Source organism: Pongo pygmaeus, chromosome 19 (assembly GCF_028885625.2).
Source record: "Pongo pygmaeus isolate AG05252 chromosome 19, NHGRI_mPonPyg2-v2.0_pri, whole genome shotgun sequence".
NCBI classification, from domain to species: domain Eukaryota; kingdom Metazoa; phylum Chordata; class Mammalia; order Primates; family Hominidae; genus Pongo; species Pongo pygmaeus.
Window position 1 is genome coordinate 69,975,291 of NC_072392.2, and position 26,685 is coordinate 70,001,975.

At 47.5% G+C, this 26,685-nt stretch overlaps 2 protein-coding genes, 1 long non-coding RNA gene, 1 other non-coding gene and 1 pseudogene across 6 annotated transcripts; 2 read left to right on the top strand and 3 right to left on the bottom strand.

Moving 5' to 3' along the window:
* Positions 1 to 705: 705 nt before the first annotated feature.
* On the bottom strand, positions 706 to 1,312 carry LOC129017591 (large ribosomal subunit protein eL37-like; annotated as a pseudogene).
* Positions 1,313 to 4,233: 2,921 nt separating this feature from the next.
* Positions 4,234 to 7,541, bottom strand: ATP5MC1 (ATP synthase membrane subunit c locus 1). 2 transcript variants are annotated; one of them, XM_054460004.2, is made up of 5 exons: positions 7,248 to 7,541; positions 6,643 to 6,690; positions 5,651 to 5,728; positions 4,770 to 4,948; positions 4,234 to 4,449 (listed from the first exon to the last, which is right to left on the bottom strand). In XM_054460004.2, exons 2-5 carry the CDS (start codon positions 6,679 to 6,681, stop codon positions 4,335 to 4,337), a joined length of 411 nt encoding a protein of 136 aa, XP_054315979.1. In that variant the 5' UTR covers positions 6,682 to 6,690; positions 7,248 to 7,541; the 3' UTR covers positions 4,234 to 4,334. The 2 variants fall into 2 exon arrangements, with proteins under 2 accessions (XP_054315979.1, XP_054315981.1); XM_054460006.2 differs by having other exon boundaries at positions 7,178 to 7,302.
* Positions 7,542 to 7,732: 191 nt separating this feature from the next.
* LOC129018362 (uncharacterized) lies at positions 7,733 to 20,970 on the top strand. Of its 2 annotated transcripts, none has more exons than XR_008495243.2 (3): positions 7,733 to 7,842; positions 14,606 to 14,693; positions 20,721 to 20,970. It is a non-coding gene; the product is annotated as an uncharacterized LOC129018362 (long non-coding RNA). The 2 variants fall into 2 exon arrangements; XR_010124607.1 differs by lacking the exon at positions 20,721 to 20,970 and adding an exon at positions 20,215 to 20,294.
* LOC129018495 (small nucleolar RNA SNORA68) lies at positions 19,109 to 19,236 on the bottom strand. Its single transcript, XR_008495316.1, has one exon. It is a non-coding gene; the product is annotated as a small nucleolar RNA SNORA68 (small nucleolar RNA).
* A 3,783-nt stretch (positions 20,971 to 24,753) lies between the features above and the next one.
* LOC129018361 (small ubiquitin-related modifier 2-like) lies at positions 24,754 to 25,788 on the top strand. The gene has a single exon (XM_054460007.2). It carries the CDS (start codon positions 24,858 to 24,860, stop codon positions 25,143 to 25,145), a length of 288 nt encoding a protein of 95 aa, XP_054315982.1. The 5' UTR covers positions 24,754 to 24,857; the 3' UTR covers positions 25,146 to 25,788.
* Positions 25,789 to 26,685: the final 897 nt, after the last annotated feature.

Below are 26,685 nucleotides of genomic sequence, written 5' to 3' on the forward strand. Positions count from 1 at the left end.
GTGATGGTTGCTAATTGTTTTCTGCTCACTATTCCTCTGAGAATATAATGAATACAATGGGCCCTCTCCCAAGAACAATGCATTGCTGTATCCACTCAAAATATTTTACACTAAACAAAATGGTCTCATCTATGGACCAGTCCATAGACCCTAGATAAAGAACCTTAATGATAAAGTGCCGGGACTAACTAGCTTGGTAGGGGGTAAGGAAGCATTCTCCCTGACTCTCCTGGACTCCGTGGGCCACCAACCACATTCCCAATTCTGCTGACTTGAGTTTATAAATGCAGCCATTCCAAGGCTGTTTGGAGCCCTTCATGAAGGGAAATTCTTTTTAAATTTTTATTATTATTTTAAAAAACCAGAATATTTATTGCATGACTAATGGTTGAAATTTTTTTTTTTTGAGATGGAGTGTTGCTCTGTTGCCCAGGCTGGAGTGCAGTGGCACGATCTCGGCTCATTGCAACCTCTGCCTCCCAGGTTCAAGCAATTCTCCTGCCTCAGCCTCCTGAGTAGCTGGGACTACAGGCATGTGCCACCATGCCCAGCTAATTTTTTTTTTGCATTTTTAGTAGAGACGGGGTTTCACCATGTCAGCCAGCATGGTCTCGATCTCTTGACCTTGTGATCCAGCCGCCTTGGCTCCCAAAGTGCTGGGATTACAGGGGTGAGCCACCGCACCCGGCCTATTGGTTGAAATTGCTAAGATGACTCGGATGCTGCAACAGCTGCCCTTTTGGGTTTAGGTGTTGTTTCTTCACGAAATCCATGCCTGAATCTGTGGTATACAGCTTTTAGGTGTCTCATTCGACCAGTCCCAGTGGCATTTCATCTTTGAGCCCTGGCACTCCAGTTATACTTCCTCTTGTGCTTGGCAGGGTAGCCACATTTGCCACAAGTCGACTTTTTTTTTTTTTTATTTTTGGAGATGGAGTCTCGCTCTGTTGTCCAGGCTGGAGTGCAGTGGTGTGATCTTGGCTCACTGCAACCTCCACCTCCCAGGTTCAAGAAATTTTCTGCCTCAGCCTCCTGAGTAGTTGGGATTACAGGCGTCTGCCACTGCGCTTGGTTAATTTGTTTGTATTTTTAGTAGAGACAGGATTTCACCATGTTGGCCAGGCTGGTCTTGAACTCCTGACCTCATGATCCACTCGCCTCAGCCTCCCAAAGTGCTGGGATTACAGGCGTGAGCCACCGCGCCTGGCCTGCCACAGGTCGACTTCTGAAGGTGGTAGGCCTTAGAGCCATATTGGTGGCACAACTTGTATGTCTTATTGCAACGCTTGCCAAACATTGACGTTCCCTTCATCTTGCTTCTGCAGCCGAGACCAAAGAGCAGGAAATTCTTACAAGCCTCTTGGCAAAAACTGGATTCCTGGAATTTCACAGGAAAGATAGAGCAACCACCTTCCCTGGAGGCTGCTTCTTGATTGCCACTGGAGGTGGTAGGAAGTGACCTGGTAGGAAGCCAGCTGTGCCATTCTGTTTGTGTAACAGCATTACCAGTTAATCCATTGCTCTCTTGGTGAAACATCAGTCACCAGTTCAACCTAGTTCCATTTCCTATTCAGCCGTGAGATTCCTGGGCTTTGCTTCTGGTTGTCACTGGCTTGTTGTGGGCAACCTTGAGGGAGTTTCTTAAGGTGAAAAGGCTGAGGAGATGCAGCAGATTGTGGTAGACCAGTAGCTCTCAACTGGGCATGATTTTGCCCCCCAGCCAGGGGGCATTTGTCAACATTCTGACATTTGGCAATTTGTCGTCACAAGTTGGGTGGGGATGTCAGTTGCTACTGACATTGAATGGGTAGAGGTTAGGGATGCTGCTAAACATACACTACACGAGGGAGTCCCCTCCACAACAATGACTTATCTGGCCCCAAATATGCCAAGGTCAAGAAATCCTGGGGTAGAAAGGCCATGATTGTATAAATGTCAGACTGGGATTGGAATCATTGGCATGCTCTATGACCTTGGGCAAGTCACCACACTTGTGAAACCTCAGATGAGTCAGCATAAAGCTAAGAACACAGGTTCTGGAGTTTGAATCCCAGCTTTACTAACCAGCTGTGGTTTAGTAGAATTTAGGCAGAATGCCTTACCTCTCTGAGCCTCTTCATTTGCTTACTTACCTGTAAACCGACTTACTCTATAGGGATGTTGGAAGTTAATCATGGAAAGTGCTTAGCATTTTGCATGACACACAGGTGCTCAAATGTTAGCCCACATTATTATAACTCACACCAGCCTCCTTTTTCCTCTGGGAACTTCTATAGCACATACCTCATGTACCCACATATACAATGATGTAGGGCATGGTGTACTTATTTCTACTCTGTTGGTGCCCCAAACTCCTTGAGGCCAAGGACGTTAGAATTAGATTTGTTTGTTTCCCCTAAGGTCCCTAGGAAGATGCTTAAATACCTACATGACTGTCTTTAAATTGCACGTAAATGGAATCCAAATTTTCTGTATGTTTTAACCCTCTTTGCTAGTTGCCTTTCAGTTAGAAGGTGTTCTTAACACCAATTAGATATTTTCTTGGTTTCACTATTTCACATTTTGCAGTTGATGTATAAAGTTTTCACAGAATGGATCCCACTTTACGTTACTACTCCTTTTGAAGCCATCCAATTTGAGACAGACCACGTTCCCAGCATCTTTGCATGAGTTCTGTCCACTGCTTGCTCCTGCAAGGACTTAGAGAAGCAGCAACTGTTGATATGTCAACTTAGCTAATTTTACGTGGGTTATCAGTCCCACTTTAGCCAAGAGGGGCAAGACTGGTGGGCATAGACTGAGAACCCAAGGAAGATGCTGGACGAAGCTCTTTATGGAATTCATTAGTTGGCACACGCCCCCAAATCATCTTTTTTTTTTTTTTTTTTTTTGAGATGGAGTTTTGCTCTTGCTGCCCAGGCTGGAGTGCAATGGCATGATCTCGGCTCACCACAACCTCCGCCTCCTGGGTTCAAGTGATTCTCCTGCCTCAGCCTCCCGAGTAGCTGGGATTAGAGGCATGCGCCACCATGCCCGGCTAACTTTGTATTTTTAGTAGAGAGGGGGTTTCTCCATGTTGTTCAGGCTGGTCTCGAACTCCTGACCTCAGGTGATCCGCTTGCCTCGGCCTCCCAAAGTGCTGGGATTACAGGCGTGAGCCACCATGCCTGGCTCCAGATAGTCTTTTATCCTTAGCAAAACTAAGATGATAAATTCTCCAAGAACCAGGATTGTGTACTTTATCTGCTTTAAGAACATTTAGATACTCTGAGAAAGGCTAATTGATAGTGAAAATGAAACCTACAAATGGGGCTAAACACAGGCAGATAGAAGCCTACCTCTACCTTTCACCTGCTATACAACTTCTTTGAGACTAAGTTTCCCTTTCTGTGCCACATTAATTGTTGTGTGACCAGAATGAAAATAGATGGGACAAAAAAAAAAGAAAATAGATAGGACAACACTGCAGTTAAGGTTTAAGCTGGCCTGGGGGGAGAAATCCCCAATCTGCCACTTACTAGCTCTGTGATACTGGATAAGTTATTTTGCTTCCCCAAACCCTGGGTCTGTCATTTGCAAAACAGTTTTAAAGTTGTGCTTATAACTCTTAGGGTTGTTGAGATAATGAATGTAAAATGCTTGGTGTAAACTAAGCCCTTCAAAAATGTAACCTATTAATATACAGTTGTTACAGTTATCCTTTGGTATCTGTGGGAGATTGGCTCCAGGACCCCAGTGCATACCGCAGATGCTCAAGTCCCTTATATAAAATGGTGTAGTATATAACCTATGCACATCCTCCCATATACTTTAAATCATCTCTAGATTACTTATAATACCTAAATACTAGGTAAATGCTATATAAATAATGGCTATACCGTATTGTTTAGGGAATAATGACAAGAAAAAAAAGCCTGTACATGTGCAGTACAGACACAACCATTCACTTTTTTTCCTGAATATTTTCTGTCTACTGTTAGTTGAATCCACAAATATGGAACCCATGGATACAGACAGCCAACTGTACTAAATTTGGAGGGAAAAGGCAAAAATCTCATTACTCAAACCCACATTCCTCCTGGGAGAACATGAGAACCCTCTGTTCTTACAGTCATGGTAGTGCTCCTTCTCAGCCCTGAGGAGTTCCCATCACCAATGGCTGAGCAAATTCCCTCTCCTCACCCTTCTACCAAGGCCCTCCTGAAGGTCAAAGGACACAGGCACAGACAGGGGTTTAGAGAAACGTTGTGTTTAATGGTAAAGCTTAGCACACCCCAGCACCAAGAATGGTATGGAGTTGCAGCAGCAACAGGCAGGTGACCCCCCATGGAGCCTCACATGGCGAAGAGGATGAGGAAGGCAACCATCAAACAGAAGAGCCCCATGGCCTCAGACAGGGCAAAGCCGAGAATGGCATAGGAGAAGAGCTGCTGCTTGAGAGATGGGTTCCTGCGAGGGACAGAGATCATTGCCAGTTGAGGGAGAGGAAGGGGTGAGGGGAGGGGAGGACACAGGAGGGTGAGGTGAATGGGGAGTGTTACTCCTGGGAGAGGGCCTAGCCTGCACAGATCCTGGGGATTTGGATGGACAAGCAGAGTGGACCAACCTGGTAAGTTTAAGTGAGCCAGGCTGGATGCATGTTTTCTCTGGAGAAACTATGATGTAGATGAAATCAACCTGAAGGCTCCTGAAGGGAGCTCCTCCAGCTGAGGCTTCCCCAAACAGGGTGGAATTTACAGTGGGAGATGCTGCAGGCCACCCAAACTTACCTGGCATAGCCAATGATCAAGCTGCCAAACACGGTTCCAATGCCAGCCCCTGAACCAGCCACACCAACTGTGGCTGCCCCAGCACCAATAAACTTGGCTGCTGTGTCAATGTCCCGGGAGACAACACTGGTCTGGAACTCCCGTCTGGCCACCTGGAGTGGGAAGTTGCTGTAGGAAGGCTAGAAAGAGAACCAAGGCAGGCGAGATAGCAGAGAGATAGTATGGCATAAGGACAGGTGGCTGACTCTACCTCCTTCACCCCATCCACCTGAGCTCTGAAACTGTTGGCAAACTGCCTGGTAAATGCAGAATACTCTGATTGCAGAGTATGCTGGGAATTAGTCTTAGAGTCTGTTGTCAGACAGGACTAGGGAAATTTCATGGGTTAGGCACACCTCACTTTTACAAGTTTCTTACCTACAAGGCTTACCCTGGGGGACTTAGAACTATTAAAACATACAGATTCTCCAACTCTCCTCCCACTTTGGTCTAAAGGCAACTTAACCTGAAGGACCCCTGTCTGGGAACATTCCTTGATTTTTAAAAAATTAGTTAATGAATGGGTTTTTATGAGTCAGGGTCTTGCTCTGTCACCCAGTCTGGAGTGCAGTGGCATAGTCATAGCAGTCTCGACCTCTGGGATTAAGCAATCCTCTCATCTTAGCCCTGGAGTAGCTGGGACTACAGCCACATGCCACCACACACGGCTAATTTTTTTATTTTTTTGTAGAGATGGGGTCTCACTGTGTTGCCCAGGCTGGTCTTGAACTACTGGGCTCAAGTGATCCTCTCGCCTCAGCCTCTCAAAGAGCTGGGATTACAGGTGTGAGCCACCACCCCGGGCCTTGGGAACATTCGTAAGAGAGCTATTCCTCCCTTACCTGTTTAGATGAATTCACTGGGCTATTCAAGAAGGAGGCAGACACAGGCCTGATTAGACCCCTGGTACAACAGCGGATCTGTAAAATCAGAAAGCCACATCCTACCAAATCAGTCAAGGAAAAAAAATCCTAATTGCTGAGCTGTCAAAAATGACTACAGATTTCATAAACAGAACAAGTTCAATGTATTTCAAGGTCAATTTATTCCTGTTTCTATCAGATAGGCCTGCCCCAGAGACAGCTGTCTGAATAGCTTGATATAGTCAGCAGTGGCAACCTTCACCATTCAAAATCAAACCAAAGTTCACTTCTTTGGGCACAGCCTTAATCAGCTTCCCAGAATGGAACAAGAACCCACACTACTACCAAAGCAGGTACAGGAAAGGTTTATACCCAGATCACCAAGTAATCAGATGGGGGAAATTTTATTCTGCTAAAATACACTCACAGCTACACACCCTAAATGGAGTGGGCCAGTCAGCCCTGGAAACTGACTGGAATAGCCATCCAAGGAGAGCCATCTGTAACATGGCTTTTTTGAAATAATTTTTAGTGCAGTGGTTCTCAAACTTGGCTGCACGGTGGAATCATCTGGAGAAGTCTAAAAGATACAGATGCCTGGGTTCCACCCCCATTCCCAAAGTCTGATGCAAATGGTCTAAGGTGCAGCCTAGGCATCAGGATTTTTAAAAGCTCCCTGGATGATTCTAACGTGCAGCCACTGTTGAGAACCACTGTTTTAGTGGGCTGTCTATATGGCCAGGCCAGACTGGGGATAAAAATCAAATCCAGACTCTCTGACCACATTCCAAAGCCAAGATAGCTTGGTTCACAGGCCCAGATAAACAGGGGTTACCTTCATCACATCCTACAGCCACCTCAGAGAGCCTACATCATCAGGACGCCAAGCTCCCCTGGGTTCATTCATTAAACACTGATGGCGTCCACACCATACACCTGGTACTACAGAGCACCACGGCGCGGCACCTTACCAGAGCTGGAGAAATGAATAATGCCCCGGCAGTCTGCATTTTTTCAGTCTGCAGAGGGGGAAAAAATAGTAATAATAATCCCATTGAGACCCTGGTTGTTTGCTTATAATGACGACCTTTGGTCGTCCCCTTCATCCCCGCCCGTCCTCCCTAGACCACGCTCTTCCTTGCACCGTGCCCCAGCTGAGGAGGGCATTAGCGGTCAGAGGGACAGAGCAGCGGGTCTTCAAAGGAAAGTCATTGGAGATCGGAAGTCAAGGAAAGGGTCCCAAGCCCCAGGAAGGAAATGTTGCGAAGGGGAATGGTCTCCCAGGAAGACTGGAGGCGGACACTGGGCAGGTGTCTCGCAGGGTCCTGCCCATCTTACACAGCAGTCCTCGACCCGCCCCAGCCGAGGCAGTCAATCGTTCATTACCGTTGGTAATTAACATTCATTGGTAAGGCCATATCTAGATTGCCATCGCCTCTCCCAGCACTGGGGGGACACTGCCCAGTCCACAACCCTGCCTATTGCTGGCTCCCGGCCCCAAGTCACCTGCACTCCTACTGCCCTGCAACCCCTGCTTGGCCCACAGCGCTCGCCCGGCTCAAGGTGACAGACTCACCTCCCAGCTTTAGCCCTTGGTCTCAGCGCTCAGCTTTCCCCACCCACGTGTCCTGGACCTTCTCCATTCTCATTGGCCGTAATATCCTCGCGTCCCCATTGGTTGACGTCATCAATTCCTCCACTCTTATTGGCTTTCCGCAGCTGCTTCCTTTCCCTCCACAGGAGCTTCGTGGCAATTCCCGCCTCCATGCAGATAGAGGCGGGGCTTTCCTACGAGATCTGGATTGCGATTGGCCGATCCCTGAAACGCTCGACCATAGAGTTGGCGGGACTCAGAGGTTCCATAACCTCGCGCACAAGATGGCGACCAAGATGGACGCTGAAGAAAAAGGCGTGGGAGAGATGACGGGACGTGTGACGCAGTCAGACACATGACTTTGGCCCCGAGCCTTCATTCGGGCGCTTGGGCCGTGGGGCGCGTTGCATGTTGGGATTGGTAGTTGTGCTGAGGGGGCCCCCAAGGACAGCTGAGATCCCGCGAGACATTCGAGGCTGGGAGAGCCGATGCCTTCGCAGTAATTCCCACCGTGGAGGTTTGTGGAAAGACCGCTTTCGCCATGGAGAGTAAAGGCGGGCTGGAAAGTCCCTAAGCGGTGAGAGCAGTTTTGTGGACCTCAGCTGGTGTTCAGCAGTCATGGACTAGCATCCAGATGGCTTTCTAAAAAATTTGTTGGGCCGGGCGCAGTGGCTCACGCCTGTAATCCCAGCACTTTGGGAGGCCGAGGCGGGCGGATCACCTGAGGTCAGGAGTTCGAGACCAGCCTGACCAACATGGTGAAACCCCGTCTCTACTAAGAATACAAAAATTAGCCGGGCATGGTGGCGCGTGCCTGTAATCCCAGCTACTCGGGAGGCTGAGACAGGAGAATCGCTTGAACCCGGGAGGCCGAGGTTGCAGTGAGCCAAGATCGCGCCACTGCACTCCAGCCTGGGCGACTGAGCAAGATTCCGTCTCGGGGAAAAAACAAACAAAAAAATTGTTTATTTTGTAAAAACAACACTGAAAGAATGAAATAATATCTCTATAGAAAAACGAACAAAGGATAGGAACAGGCAATTCACTAAGGAAGAAATATGAATTGCAGGAACGAATGTCAGCCTTCCTAATCAAAGAAATATAAGTTTAAACGCACCGCTTAGTACTGCTCAAAACAGCAGAGTTCTTTTGATTAATGTGAGCCACACGCTCTCCTATATTGCTGGTGAGAGGATGAATTAGAAAACTTTCCTTGAAAGCAGTTTGGCAATATTTATTTTTATTCAAAGGCTGTGAATGGGCCATCCTCTTTGACCCAGTAATTCTTGAGTAACTAAGAGCCTTTAAGCTCTCCATCCACTTTTCATCCAGTAATATCACTTCTAGGAATTTATTTTGAAGAATCAGAAATGCAGATTCTTTTTAAAAAGATGTGCATTTGCAGAGTTTGTCGAAATTGGAAATAAGTAAATGTTCCACTGACAGTAAAAGGTGAAATAAGTTATGATATTTTCACTTGATCAAATAAGCAGAAATAAAACAGGAAATAAAATCATGTTTTTTTTTTTTGAGACGGAGTCTCGCTCTGTTGCCAGACTGGAGTGCAGCGGCGCTATCTTGGCTCACTGCAAGCTCCGCCTCCCGGGTTCACGCCATTCTTCTGCCTCACCCTCCCGTGTAGCTGGGACTACAGGCGCCTGCCACCACGCCCGGCTAATTTTTTTGTATTTTTAGTAGAGAGGGGGTTTCACCGTGTTAGCCAGGGTGGTCTCGATCTCCTGACCTCGTGATCCGCCCACCTCAGCCTCCCAAAGTGTTGGGATTACAGGCGTGAGCCAGGGTGCCCAGCTATGTTTTTGAAGAATATTTTATTTTTATTATTATTGTTTTTTGAGACGGAGTCTCACTCTGTTTCACAGACTGTAGTGCAGTGGTGCGGTATCTGCTCACTGCAACCTCTGCCTCCCCGGTTCAAGCAATTATCCTGCCTCAGCCTCCCAAGTAGCTGGGATTACAGGCGCGCACCACCATGCCCAGCTAATTTTTGTATTTTTAGTAGAGAAGGGGTTTCACCATGTTGGTCAGGCTGGTCTTGAATTCCTGACCTCAAGTGATCTGCTCGCCTTGGCCTCCTAAAGTGCTGGGATTACCGGCATGAGCCACCACGCCTGGCCTTGAAGAAGATTTTATATTGAGAAATATTTTATAATGCAAAACTATGCATAGAATTGTGAAAAAATACACATGGAAAAAGAATGAAAAAAATATTAAAAATTAATAGTTAATTCTAGAGGGTGTAATACATTGATTTATATTTTTATGAGTATGGGTACTTCATAATAGAAAAATATTTTAAAAATTACACTAATCTGGCAACTCACAAGTCTGGACTCTTAGGAAAACTTTTTTTTTTTTTAATAATTTTTTTTTTTCTTTAGAGACAGGGTCTCACTCTGTTGCCCAGGCTGGAGTGCAGTGGTGCAATCATCCCTCACTATTATAGCCTTAATCTCCTGGGCTCAAGTAACCCTCCCTCCTCACTCTCCCAAGTATCTAGTACTACAGGTGGGATCTTGCTATGTTGTCCAGGCTGGTCTCAAACTCCTGGCCTCAAGGATCCTCCCACTTCAGCCTCCGAAAGTGTTGGGATTACAGATGTGAGCTACCTGCACCTGGCCAGAGAAACATTTTCTTTCCTTTTCTTTTTTTTTTTTTTTTGAGATAGAGTCTTGCTCTGTCACCCAGGCTGGAGTGCAATGACGCGATTTCGGCTCACTGCAACCTCTGCCTCCCGGGTTCAAGCAATTCTCTGCCTCAGCCTCCCGAGTAGCTGGGATTACAGGTGCGCGCCACTATGCCTGGCTAATTTTTTTGTATCTTTAGTGGAGATGGGGTTTCACCATGTTGGCCAGGCTGGTCTTGAACTCCTGACCTCGTGATCTGCCCGCCTTGGCCTCCCAGAGTGCTGGGATTACAGGCATGAACCACCGTGCCCAGCACATTTTCTTTTTTCTTTTCTTTTTTTTTTGTGAGACTGAGTGTCACTCTTTCGCCCAGACTGGAGGGCAGTGGTGAGATCTCAGCTCACTGCAACCTCCGCCTCCTGGGTTCAAGCCATTCTCCTGCCTCAGCTTCCTGAGTAGCTGACACTGCAGCGCGCGGGCCACCATGCCCAGCTAATTTTTAAATTTTTTTTTTAGTAGAGACAAGGTTTCACCATGTTGGCCAGGGTGGTCTCGAACTCCTGACCTCAGGTGATCCACCCGCCTCGGCCTCCCAAATTGCTAGGATTACAGGCGTGAGCCACCGTGCCCGGCCAGCACATTTTCATATCATATGGAGATTTAAAATATCCTGCTAGCATGGTATAATTGAAAGTGTGTGGGAGGCCAAGGTGGGCAGATGTTTGAGCCCAAGAATTGGAGACCAGCCTGAGCAACATGGTGAAACCTCATCTCTACCAAAAAAAAAACCAAAAAAAACAAAAATTAGCTGGGCGTGATGGCAGGTACCTGTAGTCCCAACTACTCAGGGGGCTGAGGTGGGAGGATCACTTGAGCTCAGGAGGTCAAGGCTTCAGTGAGCTCTGATTGCACCACTGCACTGGCCTGGGCAACAAAGTGAGACCGTATCTCAAAAACAACAACGACAACAACAACAACAAAGGAGAGTGGAGTTTTGAGCTCATTACCATGGCTGCAACACATAACTGGTATCTTCTGAGCAGATTATCCAGTCTTCCTTTGTGTTAGTGTTATAAGCTATCATTTATTGATACCTCATTATATGACAAATACTGTGCTAGGTGCTTTGAACCCAGGTCTGTCTGGGTCAAAAGCACAAGCTCTTTTTCGTTTTTTTTTTTTTTTTGAGACGGAGTCTCTTTCTGTCGCCCAGGCTGGAGTGCAGTGGCGCGATCTCGGCTCACTGCAAGCTCCGCCTCCCGGGTTCACGCCATTCTCCTGCCTCAACCTCCCGAATAGCTGGGACTACAGGCGCCTGCCGCCTGCCACCGCGCCCGGCTAATTTTTTTGAAATTTTAGTAGAGATGGGGTTTCACTGTGTTAGCCAGGATGGTCTCGATCTCCTGACCTCGTGATCCGCCCGCCTCGGCCTCCCAAAGTGCTGGGATTACAGGCTTGAGCCACCGCGCCCGGCCCCTCTTTTTTGTTTGAGATGGAGTTTTGCTCTTGTTGCCAGGCTGGAGTGCAATGGCGCAATCTCGGCTCACTGCAGCCTCCGCCTCCTGGGTTCAAGCAGTTCGCCTACCTCAGCCTCCCAAGTAGCTGGTATTACAGGCGCCTGCCACCACGCGTGCCTAATTTTTTTTTTTTTTTGAGACTGAGTCTTGCTCTGTCACTAGGCTAGAGTGCAGTGGCGCAGTCTCAGCTCCCTGCAACCTCTACCGCCTGGTTTCAAGCGATTCTCCTGCCTCAGCTTCCCCAGTAGCTGGGATTACAGGCACCCACGACCACGCGCAGCTAATTTATATAGATAGATAGATATAGATATAGATATAGATATAGATATAGATTTTTTTTTTTGAGACGGAGTCTCACTCTGTTGCCCAGGCTGGAATGCAGTGGCGCCATATCGGCTCACTGCAAGCTCCGCCTCCTGGGTTCACGCCATTCTCCTGCCTCAGCCTCCCGAGTAGCTGGGACTACAGGCGCCCGCCACCATGTCCGGCTAATTTTTTTTTTTTTTTTTGTATTTTTAGTAGAGACGGGGTTTCACCATGTTGGCCAGGATGGTCTTGATCTCCTGATCTCGTGATCCACCCGCCTCGGCCTCCCAAAGTGCTGAGATTACAGGCGTGAGCCACCGTGCCCAGCCTGCATTCCATTTTTTCAACAACTTAGACCTTCAGTGTATGGTTCTCAGTCATTATCTTTGCACTAACTTCCAAGTTCCTTCTCCCTCTCTTCTGATTTAAAAAATTAAAAAATGTGAGGCCAGCACAATGGCTCACACCTGTAATCCCAGTACTTTGGGAGGCCTAGGTGGGAGCATTGCTTGAGGTTAGGAGTTTGAGACCAGCTTGGGTAACATAGTGAGACCCCATCTCTACAAAAAATTAGTGGGGCGTGGTGGTACATGCCTGCAGTCCCAGCTACTTGGTAGGCTGAGGTGGGAGGATTGCTTGGGCCCAGGAGTTTGAGGGTGCAGTGAACTATGATTTTGCCATTGCACTGAAGCCTGGACAACATAGTGAGACCCTGTCTTTAAAAAAAAGTCAAATGGGCTGGGTGTGGTGGCTCACGCCTGTAATCCCAGCACTTTGGGAGGCCAAGGCGGGCGGATCATGAGGTCAGGAGTTTGAGACCAACCTTGCCAACATAGTGAAACCCCGTCTCTACTAAAAATATTTAAAAATTAGCTGGGCGTGGTGGCGTGCGCCTGTAATCCTAGCTACCCGGGAGACTGAGGCAGGAGAATTGCTTGAACCCGGGAGGCAGAGGTTGCAGTGAGCCGAGATTGTGCCAATGCACACCAGCCCTAGTGACAGTGCAAGACTCCGTCTCAAAAAAAAAAGGAGTCAAATGTTACAGCCTTTTTTTTTTTTTTTTGAGACGGGATCTTGCTCCTTCAACCAGGCAGGAGTGCAATGGCACAATCATGGATCACTGCAGCCTTGACTTTCCAGGCTCACGCATTCCTCCCACCTCAGCCTCCTGCGTAACTGGGACTACAGGCACACACCATCACACCCAGTTTGTTAATTTTTTGGTAGAGACTGAGTCTCACTATCTTGCCCAGGCTGGTCTCACTACTCCTAGGGTCAAGCAATTCTCCTGCCTTGGCCTCACAAAATGCTGAAATTATACGTGTGAGCTACTGCACCCAGCCCAATCTATTTCTTTTCTTTTCTTTCTTTTTCTTTTCTTTTCTTTTTTTTGAGATGGAATCTCACTCTGTCACCAGGCTGGAGTGGAAGGGTGCGATCTCTGCTCACTGCAATCTCTGCCTCCTGGGTTCAAGCGATTCTCCTGCCTCAGCCTCCCGAGTAGCTGGAACTACAGGCATGCGCCACCATACCCAGCTAATTTTTGTATTTTTAGTAGAGACAGGGTTTCACCATGTTAGCCAGGATGGTCTTGATCTCTTGACCTTGTGATCCGCCTGCCTCAGCCTCCCAAAGTGCTGGGATTACAGGCGTGAGCCACCACTCCTGGCCAGCGCAATCTATTTCTTTTCTTTCTTTCTTTCTTTTTTTTTTTTTTCTTTGGAGATGGAGTCTTGCTGTGTCGCCCAGGCTGGAGTGCAATGGTGCAACCTCGGCTCACTGCAACCTCTGCCTCCCGGGTTCAAGCAATTCCAGTTCTGCTGCCTCAGCCTCCCGAGTAGCTGGGATTACAGGTGTCCGCCACCATGCCTGGCTAATTTTTGTATTTTTAGTAGAGATAGGGTTTCACCATCTTGGCCAGGCTGGTCTTGAACTCCTGACCTCGTGATCCACCTGCCTCGGCCTCCCAAAATGCTGGAATTACAGGCGTGAGCCACCATGCCTGGCCTCCCAATTTATTTCTATAATCAGTTTTGCACCTGCCAGCATTTTAGTGACCAAGACATGTTAATCTAATTTTATTGGTTCATTGAATTTTTCGAACACAAAATATTCCTAAATATACACACATATGTAGTATCAATTTTAAGGTATATTTCCTTATATATTACTGACCATTACAATTTCCCAATTTTAATTGATTGGCAATACCTACTGTTAATCACGACTCACACGCAATAGTGGGAGGAAAAAAAAAGGGACATTCACAATAGCTACCATTAAGAAAAGGGACACCTCCAGGGAAGCACCATACTTGGCCATTGGTCCAGGAGCTGTGTTGTGTCTTGCTGGACAAGGCTGTACAGGTAAATGATAGAAGCAGCCAATGACAGAACCAACAAAGTTCACAAGCCTCGTTTTTGTGTAACTCACTTCCTGGACAGTGAGTTCTTTTGTCCCTATGGTCTACCTGTTTGGAAGACTTCCCTTGTATAACAAGCATCTTTCAGGAATGCTCCAAAGACAAGCAATGAGTAGGGTTTCCTGTTGGGAACTGTGCAGTTTGAGCCATCCACTTCCTATGATTGCGGGAATCTTTTGTATGTCTCTCTGGGGTTGTCTTCCTGCAACATTGGCTTAAAAAAAATCTCAGGCCTGGGTTGGCCAGCACTATGTATTGTTTTTTCCTGGTGCTACATTTCCTAAAAAACCTGATGGCTTGAGCATTTCATTTAGGGGGAGTCACTGCTAAAAAATTCAACCCAGGAAGCTTGTCTTCTTTGAGAATTTCCATGCCTAGTAAGGATTCAGAGCAAGGCTTGCTTAGGGGGGTTCTTTTCTTTCTTTCTTTTTTTTTTTTTTTTTTTTTTAGAGACGGGGTTTTGCCATGTTGGTGTCGAACTAACTCCTGGCCTCAAGAGATCCATGGGCCTCGGCCTCCCAAGGTGCCAGGATTACAGGTATTTGCCACCGTGCCTGGCCCAGGGGGGTCCTTTCATCCATCCCAGTTCCTCTCCAGTTAAGGGCCTTAGCCGCAGGGTATGAATGGTGAATAATGGGGGTGGAGGTGTCTCATGGGAGCCTTTCTCCCCTAATCCACTTTTTTGTTTATTTGTTTTGAGATGGGTGTGTCTCACTCTGTCACCCAGGCTGGAGTGCAATGACTGGATCTTGGCTCACTGCAACCTCCGCCTCCTGGGTTCAAGTGATTCTCCTGCCTCAGCCTCCCAAGTAGCTGGGATTACAGGCGTGCACCACAACGCCTGGCTGATTTTTATATTTTTAGTGGAGGTGGGGTTTCACCATGTTGGTCAGGCTGGTCTCGAACTCCTGACCTCAAGTGATCCGCCCGCCTCGGCTTCCCAAAGTACCGCAGCCGGCCTCTAATCCATTTTGGAAGGTTAGTCTTACATGGTTGTTGCATTCCGCAACTATCGGTAGATTATCTTTAAAAGGGGAAGCAATTTCACATTTGTCCAGCAGAGGGAGCTCAGTGGGAGATACTTTGGAGAGACCCGTGGTTTGGGTTTTTCTTTTCTTTTTCTGTTTTTTTTTTGAGATGGAGTTTCGCTCTTGTTTCCCAGGCTGGAATGCAGTGGCGCAATCTCGGCTCACCGCAACCTCTGCCTCCCGGGTTCAAGCGATTCTCCTGGCTCAGCCTCCCCAGGAGCTGGGATTATAGGCGCCACCACGCCCAACTAATTTTGTATTTTTAGTAGAGACGGGGTTTCTCCATGTTGGTCAGGCTGGTCTCGAACTCCCAACCTCAGGTGATCCTCCCGCCTCAGCCTGCCAAAGTGCTGGGATTACCGGCGTGAGCCACCACACCTGGCACCTAGTTTCTTTCATGTCTTGCTCAAATCTTGCCTTTTCGGTGAGACCTGCCTGACCTCCCTATTTAAGATTGCAATTGCCTCTTCCCTAGTCTCTATGAACTTCTTACCCATATCATTATTTGTTATGTTTACTGTTATATTTTTCATCTTTATTATTTCTATAATTTAAGCTCCTTGAGGGCAGGGATCTTTGCCTGTTTTGTTCACTGTGCTTAGGATAGTACTTGGCATGGAGTAGGTGCTCGATTAGTAAATTATTGAATTAATGAATCAATACCCTTATTCCAACAGCTAAGATCTGGCCAGATGCGGTAGTTCACGCCTTTAATCCCACCACTTCGGGAGGCCAAAGCATGAGGATCACTTGATCTCAGGATTTTGAGACCATACTGGGCAACATAGCAAGACCTCATCTCTACTTAAAAAAAAAAAAAAAACAGCCGGGCCTCAGGAGGCTGAGGTGGGAGGATCGCTTGAGCCCAGGAGATCAAGGCTGCAGTGAGCTATTATTGTGCCACTGCACTCCAGCCTGGGCAGCTGAGTGAGACCCTCTCTGAAAACAAAAACAAAGAAAATATCTTACAGTTTTCTTTCTCTTCTTTTTGAGATGGAGTCTCACTCTGTCACCCAGGCTGGAGTGCAGTGGCACGATCTCAGCTCACTGCAATCTCCACCTCCCTGGTTCAAGCGATTCTTCTCTCTCAGCCTCGAGTAGCTGGGATTACAGGCACCTACCACCATGCCCAGCTAATGTTTGTATTTTTAGTAGAGACAGGATTTCACCATGTTGGCCAGGCTGGTCTTGAACTTCTGACCTCAGGTGATCCACCTGCCTCGGCCTCCCAAAGTGCTGGGATTACAGGCCTGAACCACTGCGCCTGGTCAAGGGTTACTTCTTTTCTTCCCCCAAGAGTGTGACTTCCCAGAGCACCTCTGTTAGTTTGATTGCCTTACCAAGAACCATGTTTTCTTCTTAGTTCTTAATCACTCACCGGTTTGGGCCTAGTGTTCCTCCTCTGTGATGTTCTGTGTGTCGGCAACTCACACAGAGGCAGAGCCTGAAGCGAGTGCTGGCCATTCCATTTCCTTGCTATTGACTGGTCAGTAAGCGTCATGTATCTTAGGCTGGGTTCACTAGAGCACAGCCTGAAACCGGGATGCTTGTGCAAGTGATTGATGGACAGACTGTTCTCCGGAGCAGGACATAAGGGAAGTGGGGGAAGCCAGGGAAGCGGAAGCAAGGATCTGATCTCATTTGGAGATCAAATGCAGCCTGAGCCCATGGGGAGCTCCAGAGCATGAAATACTCCCCTCATGGAGCAAGGGGACAAGCTTTTGCCCTCTTGGAGGAAGATAGTGCCAATTCTGATACGTTTATTTTCTTCTGTGTTTTTTTTTTTTTTTTGATTTTTAGATTTTTTTAGAGTTGGGGTCTTTCTCTATTGCCCAGGCTAGAGTGCACTGGTGCAATCATAGCTCACCGCAGCCTGGAACGCCTAGCCTCAAGTGATCCTCCCACTTTGGCCTCTCAAAGTGTTGGGACTACAGGCGTAAGCCACTGCGCCTGGTCCATTTTGCACTCCCACCAGCCAACTATGAGAATACGTTTCCCACATAGCCTTGCCACAGTGTATGGTTGAGCCTTTGAATTTCTGCCAATGTGATCAATGAGAAATAGTCTCATAGTGTGGTTTTAACTTGCATTTCTCTTCTAAGTGAAGTTGAGCATATTTTCACATATGTGAAGGCCATTTGTAGCCCTTTTTTGTGTGAGTAAACCATCATCACCTAATGCCTTTTGCCGACTTTTCTAACAGGAAAGGATTATTTTAAAAAAACATGCTGCATTACTTAAAGGTACATGGTAATCTGCTATAACAAAGAGGCGCCAGAATCCAGTGGCTTAGGTAAGATAGATCCGAAAGAAGATCATTTATTTTTCACGTAGCAGTAAGAGGTGGGCAGCCCGGGGTTTTCAGAGTGACTCTGCCATCCTCAACATGTGGCTTCCATCTCTGTGGCTCAGGTGGCTACGCCAGGTGTTACCACTTCTCAATCAGCAGGAAGGAGAAAAATGAAGAGCAAGCAACTTTCTTCCTTCTAAGCATGGGATCTAGAAGTTGCACGACTCCCTACTGCTCACCTCCCATTGGCCAGAACTTAGTTTCATGGCCACAACTAGTTGCAAGGAGGGCTATTAAATCCAGTCTTTGGCTGGGCCACCATGTATCCTACAAAAGTTTAAGGATGGGCTTTCCATTACCTTTTTTTTTTTTTTTTTTGAGATGGAGTCTCACTTTGTCGCCCAGGCTGGAGTGCAATGGCACGATCTCTGGTCACTGCAACCTCCGCCTCCCAGGTTCAAGTGATTAGCCTGTCTCAGCTTCCTGAGTAGCTGGGATTACAGGCACGCACCACCACACCCGGCTAATTTTTGTATTTTTAGTAGAGATGGGGGTTTCACCATGTTGGCCAGGCTGGTCTCGAACTCCTGACCTCAGGTGATCTGCCTGCCTTGGCCTCCCAAAGAGCTTGGATTACAGGCATGAGCCGCCGCATCTAGCCTTTTTTTTTTTTTTTTAAGACAGGGTCTCTCTCTGTTGTTGCCCAGGCTGGAGTGTAATGGCATAATCATAGTTTACTGCAGCCTCAAACTCCTGGGCTCAAGTGGTCCTCCTGCCTTGGCCTCCCAAAGTGCTGGGATTACAGGCGTGAGTCACCTCACCCAGCCAGTGCATCATTAAGTGACTTTCTCAAGGTCTCGCAGCCAGTTGATGGTGAAGATAGGATTCCTGTCCAGGAAGGAAACTCAAGTGAAGCAGGAATTGTTAGGGAGATAGGAGAGCCACAGGTGTTCTGGAAGCTCTCCTGGCTCCTCTCAGCATGCTCTGCTCCCTTGTCTCACCCGTACTCCCACCTGAAAGTTCCCCACCCACCCTGGCCTCATCATCTCAGCACTAATGTCTTCAGCTAGGACCACCTGAGAGGCAGGTACTGTGTCTCAGTGTCTGAGGTCCTGGTCCTGGATATGCCTGATTCTCCCTCCACGGAGAATCTCTGAATGGCTGGGTCAGGCCTCCCTCTTGTTTGGCACAGAGTTCTGGTCAGAGCATCACGTCCTGTTTTGTTTGGTTTGGTGTTCTTGAGGAGTTTATTTGGTCAGTCCCAGGGTGAGAGGGCCCTTCACCTGTAAGATGTCGGGCCTCTTGGTGGTGACACGTGGCTTGTTGCTGGCCACAGAGGACCCAGTGAGGCAGCAGGAACTCAACCTTGGAGTCATGGAGCTGTGTGACTGCTGGCCGGTTGCACTTGCTCCTGCAGTCTCCTCCACCTTCATGATCTGGATGAAGTGGGCCCAGGTGTGGTGCTGGGTGCCCACGTCTCGGTCTGCAGAAAACGAGAGAGGGCAGGGTGACTGCAATCACTGGGATCTGAGCATTTGACAAACCTCATATCAAGTACCTGGCACATTCTGTCAGGCACAGCAATTGCCTGGGAGCCCCCACTTGGGATTAACTGGGGGACTGGGTGACCATGAGTGGTGTAGAACCTCCAAGGTCACTTTGAGGGGCACAACCACAGCCCCTCAAAGGCGACAAGATCTTCCTGTTTGTTCCTCTGTTTAAACCACTGCTGCAAGAAAAATAGCCTTAAGTTTAAGTGCGACATGTTCTACTTTTGTTTTGTTTTTTGTTTGTTTTATATATTTTATTTTTTGCTTTTTAGTTTTTATTTTTTGAGACGGAGTCTCACTCTGTTGCCCAGGCTGGAGTGCAATAGCATGCAATCTTGGCTCACTGCAACCTCCGCCTCCCAGGTTCAAGCTATTCTCCTGCCTCAGCATCTTGAGTAGCTGGTATTTCAGGTGCCCATCACCACACCTGGCTATTTTTTTTTTTTTTTTTTGAGACAGAGTCTTGCTCTGTTGCCCAGGCTGGAGTGCAGTGGCGCAATCTTGGCTCACTGCAAGCTCCGCCTCCCGGGTTCACACCATTCTCCTGCCTCAGCCTCCCGAGTAGCTGGGATTACAGGCACCCGCCACCACGCCTGGCTAATTTTTTTGTATTTTTTAGTAGAGATGGGGTTTCACTGTGTTAGACAGGATGGTCTCGATCTCCTGACCTCATGATCCACCCATCTCGGCCTCCCAAAGTGCTGGGATTACAGGCGTGAGCCACCACGCCCGGCCTATTTTTAGTATTTTTATTAGAGATGGGGTTTTGTCATGTTGGCCAGGCTGGTATCAAACTCCTGACCTCAGGTGATCTGCCTGCCTCACCCTCCCAAAGTGCTGGCATAAGCCACCGCATCCGGCTTTGTTTTATTTTTGAGATGGGGTCTCTCTCTCTCTCTCTCTCTCACCCAGGCTGGAGTGCAGTGGTGCGTTCATGGCTCACTGCAGCCTTCACATCCTGGGTTCAAGTGGTCTTTACACCTCAGCCTCCCAAGTAGCTGGGACTACAGGCTCATGCCACCATGACCTACTAATGTTTGTTTTTTTTTGTAAAGATGCAGTCTTGCTATGTTTCCCAGGCTGGCCTTGAACTCCTGGCCTCAAGTGATCCTCCTGCCTTGGCCTCCCAAAGTGCTGGGATTACAGGCATGAACCACTGGGCATGGCCTGTTTTCTGTTTTTTTGAGACAGGGTCTCACTATGTTGCCCAGGTTGGAGTGCAATGGCTATTCACAGGTGTGATCATAGCTCACTGCAGCCTCAAACTCCTGGGCTCAAGCAGTCCTTCCATCTCAGCCTCCCGAGTAGCTGGGACTACAGGTGAGCACCACCACACCTGGCTCACTTCCTGTTTTTTGAGCGGGAGTTTCACTATCTGGTCCCACCTGCCTCTCTAGCTGGGTCTTGACTGTTCAGTACTATGCATGCTCCAGCTTTGCCACAACAAAGCTGGCCCTCAACAAGCCTGCATTTCTACACTGCCATTCCTTCTGCCCCGAATGCCTTTCCTCCCCAGCACTGCATGGCAAACTCCTACACATCCTTCAAGGCCCATCTTGAATGCCACCTTCCCTGTGATGACTTCCCCTATTGCCCCAGACTTATTTCCTTGTCTTCAGTGCTCCCATAGAACTTGGTGCACATCTATTCCAGTAGTCATTGCACAGAACAGTAATCATTTGTTTATGTGTTTGCAGTCACTGCTACAACATGCTGACCTCCTGGAGAACAGGGACGTGTGGTGTTTCTCTTTGTATTTGTCTTTTGTTCCCAGAACAGGTAAGTACATGGTGCCGGGTATAGGTAGGTACCCGCTCAATAAATGTGAATGAGTGAATGAGTGGTGGGGTTGATCTTATCCTGAAAGAGGGAGCTCCCCACCTGCACTTTCCTGGAGCAATCTCTAGAGGGCAGTCTCACACCATGCTTGTCTTCTCTAGCCTCTGCCCAAGTTGCTTTTTTTCTACCATAGACAGCTCAGATAGATATGGGTGGGTGGATGGATGGATGGAAGGATGGACAGATGGATGAATAAACGAACGGATGAATGGATGGGTGGATGAATAGATAGATAGGGTGGGCATGGTTCACATGGGCTCTGGAGTTGACAAGCTCTAGGACCAGGGAATCTAACCAAGTCAACCTAGGCACTGGAGGGACTGCTGGCCCATCCCTTAGACACAATGGCTTAGGGGCTAGGGCTTATTATTGAAACCTGGAAAAAAGTTATTGTTTTCAAAATAAAAAAGACAGTTGCAAAATGGCATTGGATAAATATTGAAATAAATGGCTACAAAACAAAATCTCAACCAATTGCAACTCAACTCAGTTTGTATATATAGTTTATGTATAAACCACATTTCAGGCCGGGCGTGGTGGCTCACGCCTGTAATCCCAGCACTTTGGGAGGCCGAGGCGAGTGGATCACCAGAGGTCAGGAGTTTGAGACCAGACTGACCAACATGGGGAAACCCCATCTCTAATAAAAATACAAAAATTAGCCAGGCGTGGTGGCACTCCAGCCTGGGCGACAAGAGCGAAACTCCATCTCAAAAAAAAAAAAATTCTGTGGGATGTGAGTGCATTTTAATATTTTTGACATGATGTGGGCACTCCTTAAAGTGTCAAGGGCCCTTGACTTCTTGGAAAGGCCCTGCAAGGAGCAAGCAGAATGGAACCCAAGACTCCCCACCAGAGGGCTCAGGACTCTGTTCATTGTAAGTCCCAGCACTGAGTCTGAGGCTGCAGGTCCAGACCCTCTTCCTGCTGAGGGCTCTGGAGCCAAGCCCGCGAAGATAACATTTAGTAACACAGGCTGCCCTCAACCACAGTCTTTCCTAATCTCAAGGTAAGATGGGAGAGGGATGGTGGTATTTCGTTTACTTAAGCTCCTACATGGGGGAGATACTGGATAGGAAGAGGCTGTCTCCTGGGACTGCTGGCTCGGGGCTGGAATGGACAGGAGACAAGAACAGAACCAAGTGTCATGTATGTATGCCTGTAGTCCTGGCTACTCAGGAGGCTGAGGTGGGAGGATCACTTAAGCCCGGGAGATTGAGGCTGCAGGGAGTCGAGATTGCACCACTGTACTCCAGCCTAGGTGACAGAATGAGAGCCTGTCTCCAGAAAAAAAAAAGTCAAGATTCAAGGGCATCTGATGTCAAACCTAGTGCTCTTAATCACTACATCATAATTATACCCTCTTTCAGAGTGACCTGCCCAATTTCACAAAGCTATTAATCAGGTGGCAGGGAAGAACACGTATTGAATGCTTACAATCAGCGTGTGTCAGGCGCTGCTGTAAATGCTCTACCCATTTTAACTCATCTAGCTGAAGCAGGGACTATAATTGTCAATGTCATTTTACAAATGGGGAAACCAAAGCCAAGAGCGGTTGAGTGACTTGTCTAAAGTTGCCACCAGACAATCTAGTTCCAGAGTCTGGGCTCTTCACCATGATGACCTACTAGCCTGTCTACTTTATGGAGGGACAAGGTTTGGGGCTGTCAAAACTCAGGGTCAAAAATGACAGGACAAATGGAATAGAGGATGGGCAGGAGGGATGCAGGGGTGTGTGAGGTATGCGAAAGAGGTGGAACATGAAGGAGAACCCAACCACAGATATTCACAGATGTTCTCTGCTGTTTCCTCAGTAGGAACTCAATGCTGAGTTCCTATCGAAACTACTGACAGCATATCTCCCCGAATATCATTTCCTTAAAAGGCATTTTGTCAGTGTCTTTTTTTTTCTTTTTTTAAGAAATGGCGTCTCACTCTGTTGCCCAGGCTGGAGTGCAGTGGTGTGATCTCGGCTCACTGCAACCTCAGCCTCCCAGGTTCAAGCAATTCTCCTGCCTCAGCTTCCTGAGTAGCTGAGATTACAAGCACTTGCCACCACACCCAGCGATTATTGTATTTTTAATAGAGCTGGGGTTTCACCATGTTGGCCAGGCTGGCCTCGAACTCCTGACCTCAAGTGATCTGCCCACCTTGGCCTCCCAAAGTGCTGGGATTACAGGCCATGCTCAGCCTGTCAAAGTGTCTTACTTAGCAAATACAGCTGCTTTGCAAACAGGGGTTCCTTTTTCCCTGTTTTTCTGCCAGAATGGCTATCCAGTCCTCCAGATAGGGTTAGGAGCCACTTTGTTGAGAAGGATATGAGCAAGATGGCTGTGCAGGGGGAATGACTGGTGTGGACATCATCAGAGATTGAATTAAGTGATGGAAAGGGAATGTTCCATGGCTCTGGTCCCTAATAAAAATCTATTCAGGGTCTTTGGCATCAGCACTAGGTTTCCTGACTCAAAGGGAAGTCATAAAGACAGGTTTATGGAGGTAGAATGATCCCATTTGGAGAAAGGAGAACTGGAAAGAGACACAGAGCATCTGTAATTAAGTGCAAGAGCTCTGAAGTTGGACTGCCTGAATTCAAATCCCAACTCTGTAGGCAGGGCATGGTGGCTCACACCTGTAATCCCAGCACTTTGGGAGGCTAAGGCTGGCAGATCGCTTGAGCCCAGGAGTTCGAGACCAGCCTGGGCAACAAGGTGAAACCCCATCTCTACAAAAAATACAAAAAATCTGGCGGGGTGCGGTGGCTTACGTCTGTAATCCCAGCATTTTGGGAGGCTGAGCTGGGTGAGACCAGCCTGACCAACATGGTGAAACCCCGACTGTGTCTCAAAAAACAACAACCAAAAAACACAAAAATTCACTGGCCATGGTGGTGCACACCTGTAGTCTCAGCCACTCAGGAGGCTGAGGTGGGAAGATTGCTTTAGCCCAGAAAGTAGAGGCTGCAGTGAGCTGAGATCTTGCCATTGCACTCCAGCCTGGGCAACAAAGCAGGACTCTGTCTCAAAAAAAAAAAAAAAAAAAAAAATCCCAACTCTGTATGACCATGCGTGATTTACTCAGCCTCTCTCCGTGACCCATCTGTGAAATGGGTTTATTAATACCTTTGTTAATTATCACATATTAACGATTAATGTTTTGTTGTGGGCGTTAGAATAATCAAATATGAAGTGCTTAACACAGTGCTTACCATATAAGCACTCAATGCCTACTTTTTTTTTTTTGAGACGGAGTCTGGCTCTGTCGCCCAGGCTGGAGTGCAGTGGCACGATCTTGGCTTACTGCAAGCTCCGCCTCCCGGGTTCATGCCATTCTCCTGCCTCAGCCTCCCGAGTAGCTGGGACTACAGGCGCCTGCCACCACGCCTGGCTAATTTTTGTATTTTTAGTAGAGATGGGGTTTCATCGTGTTAGCCAGGATGGCCTCGATCTCCTGACCTCGTGATCCACCCGCCTTGGCCTCCCAAAGTGCTGGGATTACAGGCATGAGCCACCGCGCCCAGCCTACTTTTTTTTTTTTTTTTTTGAGATGGAGTTTTGCTCTTGTTGCCCAGGCTGGAGTGCAGTGAGTGGTGCGATCTTGGCTCACTGCAACCTCCGCCTCCTGGGTTCAAGTGATTCTCCTGCCTCAGCCTCCCGAGTAGCTGGAATTACAGGTGCGCGCCACCACACCCGGCTAATTTTGTATTTTTAGTAGAGACGGCGTTTCACCAGGTTGGCCAGACTGGTCTCGAGCTCTTGACCACAGGTGATCCACCCGTCTCGGCCTCCCAAAGTGCTGGGATTATAGGCATCAGCCACCGCACCCGGCCCAATACCTACTATTTTATCCAAATTAAAAGGAGATGTTACACTTAAAATTTTGTTAAGAAGCCAGATCTCGCCGCCTTCTGCCGCTCCTGGTGCTGCTTGTGTGCTCATTTGGTGCGGACCTGGTACCTCTTTTGTGAAGCAGCAGCTGAGGAGACTCTGGCGCTTGCCATGGCCGACAAAAAGCCCAAGGAAGGAGTCAAGACTGAGAACAACGATCATATTAATTTGAAGGTGGTGGGGCAGGATGGTTCTGTGGTGCAGTTTAAGATTAAGAGGCATACACCACTTAGTAAACTAATGAAAGCCTATTGTGAACGACAGGGATTGTCAGTGAGGCAGATCAGATTCCGATTCGACGGGCAACCAATCAATGAAACAGACACACCTGCACAGTTGGAAATGGAGGATGAAGATACAATTGATGTGTTCCAACAGCAGACGGGAGGTGTCTACTGAAAAGGGAACCTGCTTCTACCTGCTTCTTTACTCCAGAACTCCGTTTCTTTAAAGACCAAGATTACGTTCTCAATTAGAAAACTGCAATTTGGTTCCACCACATCCTGACTACTACCGTATAGTTTTCTCTATTCTTTCATTTCCCCCTTCCCCGTTCCTTTATTGTACATAAAGTAACTGGTATATGTGCACAAGCATATTGCATTTTTTTTTTAACTAAACAGCCAATGGTATGTTTTGATTGACATCAACTGGAGACAGGATGGGGAAAAATACTGATTCTGTGAAAATACCCCCTTTCTCCATTAGTGGCGTGCTCATTCAGCTCTTATCTTTATATTCCAGTAAGTTATTTTGCTCTCACTGTTTTAACAACAACAAAAAAAGAAAACAACAACAACATAAAAATCCTTGCATACCTTGTTCAATTGGAGAATTTTAATGTTTTTCATTTATCATTGTAAAACCAAGGACAATTTTATAACTTTTTTGTACGTAGCTGTTACATGTAGGGCAATCTGTCTTTAAGTAGGGACAAATTACTCTAAAACAAAAAAGAATCCTAGATAGTTTTCCCTTCAAGTCAAGCGTCTTGTTGTTTAAATAAACTTCTTGTTTAAAATGAAAAAAAAAAAAAGAAGAAGCTAGATCTCACGTTGTGTTCTTACCACAATAAAAACAAAGTTATGACAGATAAGTAGGTAGTCAGCAGAAAAAAAAAAAAAAAGAAAAAAGAAAACAAAGTTAACTGAGAAAAAAATAAAAGATTATATATGGCAGATGTGGAACACAACAAAAATAATCCTGTTGTTCACTATGTGTTAACAGGGACTGAAGCTGGCTACAGAAAGAATGTCCCAGCAACAAAGAGTGGGAAGCCCTGAGCAAATTGTAAAAGCTCCTTCTCAGTTTCTTCCCAAGAGAAGTTTTCATCTCAGGGGTGGTCATTTCTAGAGGCAGGGGCCTGCAGGAGACACCTTGGTAACAGGCAGGTCTGTTTGGCTTCCTGACTCCATGACAGTTGATAAACAAGGCCCCTTCAGATGCTCTGTTGGGCATTGCCTGGAGTGTGTAACCAGGAGATGGAGTGCCTGCATTTCCAAGATCATTTATAGCCGTTTCCTGTACCCGAGTAAATTTTTTATTTTAAAGGTGCCTCCTGGCCCGACCCAAATTTCGGCTTAACATTAGCAGTTGCTTCTCTTTGGCTGAGCAGATGAACTGCAAAAACTCCCAGAGTGAAAGAGGGAAGGAGGGTGGGGTTGGGTGAGGCGGCAGGGATGGGTTCCGCAAGATGGGAGGTGGGCCTGGTTCGTCACCAGGGCCTCTCTGGTAAACTGGAAGGCCAGGCAGGTTACTGGCAAAGAAAGAGTTACTGACCATCAGCTGAAGGGATGGCAAGCAGTGAGGGAGGCTCTGGCCCAGCAATTCTTATCTTCAGGAAAGTTTAAGAGTCATTGTCACTTGCAGGGAATTTCCTGGACTATGAATTTTATTGCAGAGAGGACAGAATGGCTGGGTGGGAGGAAGTTAGTCTCAG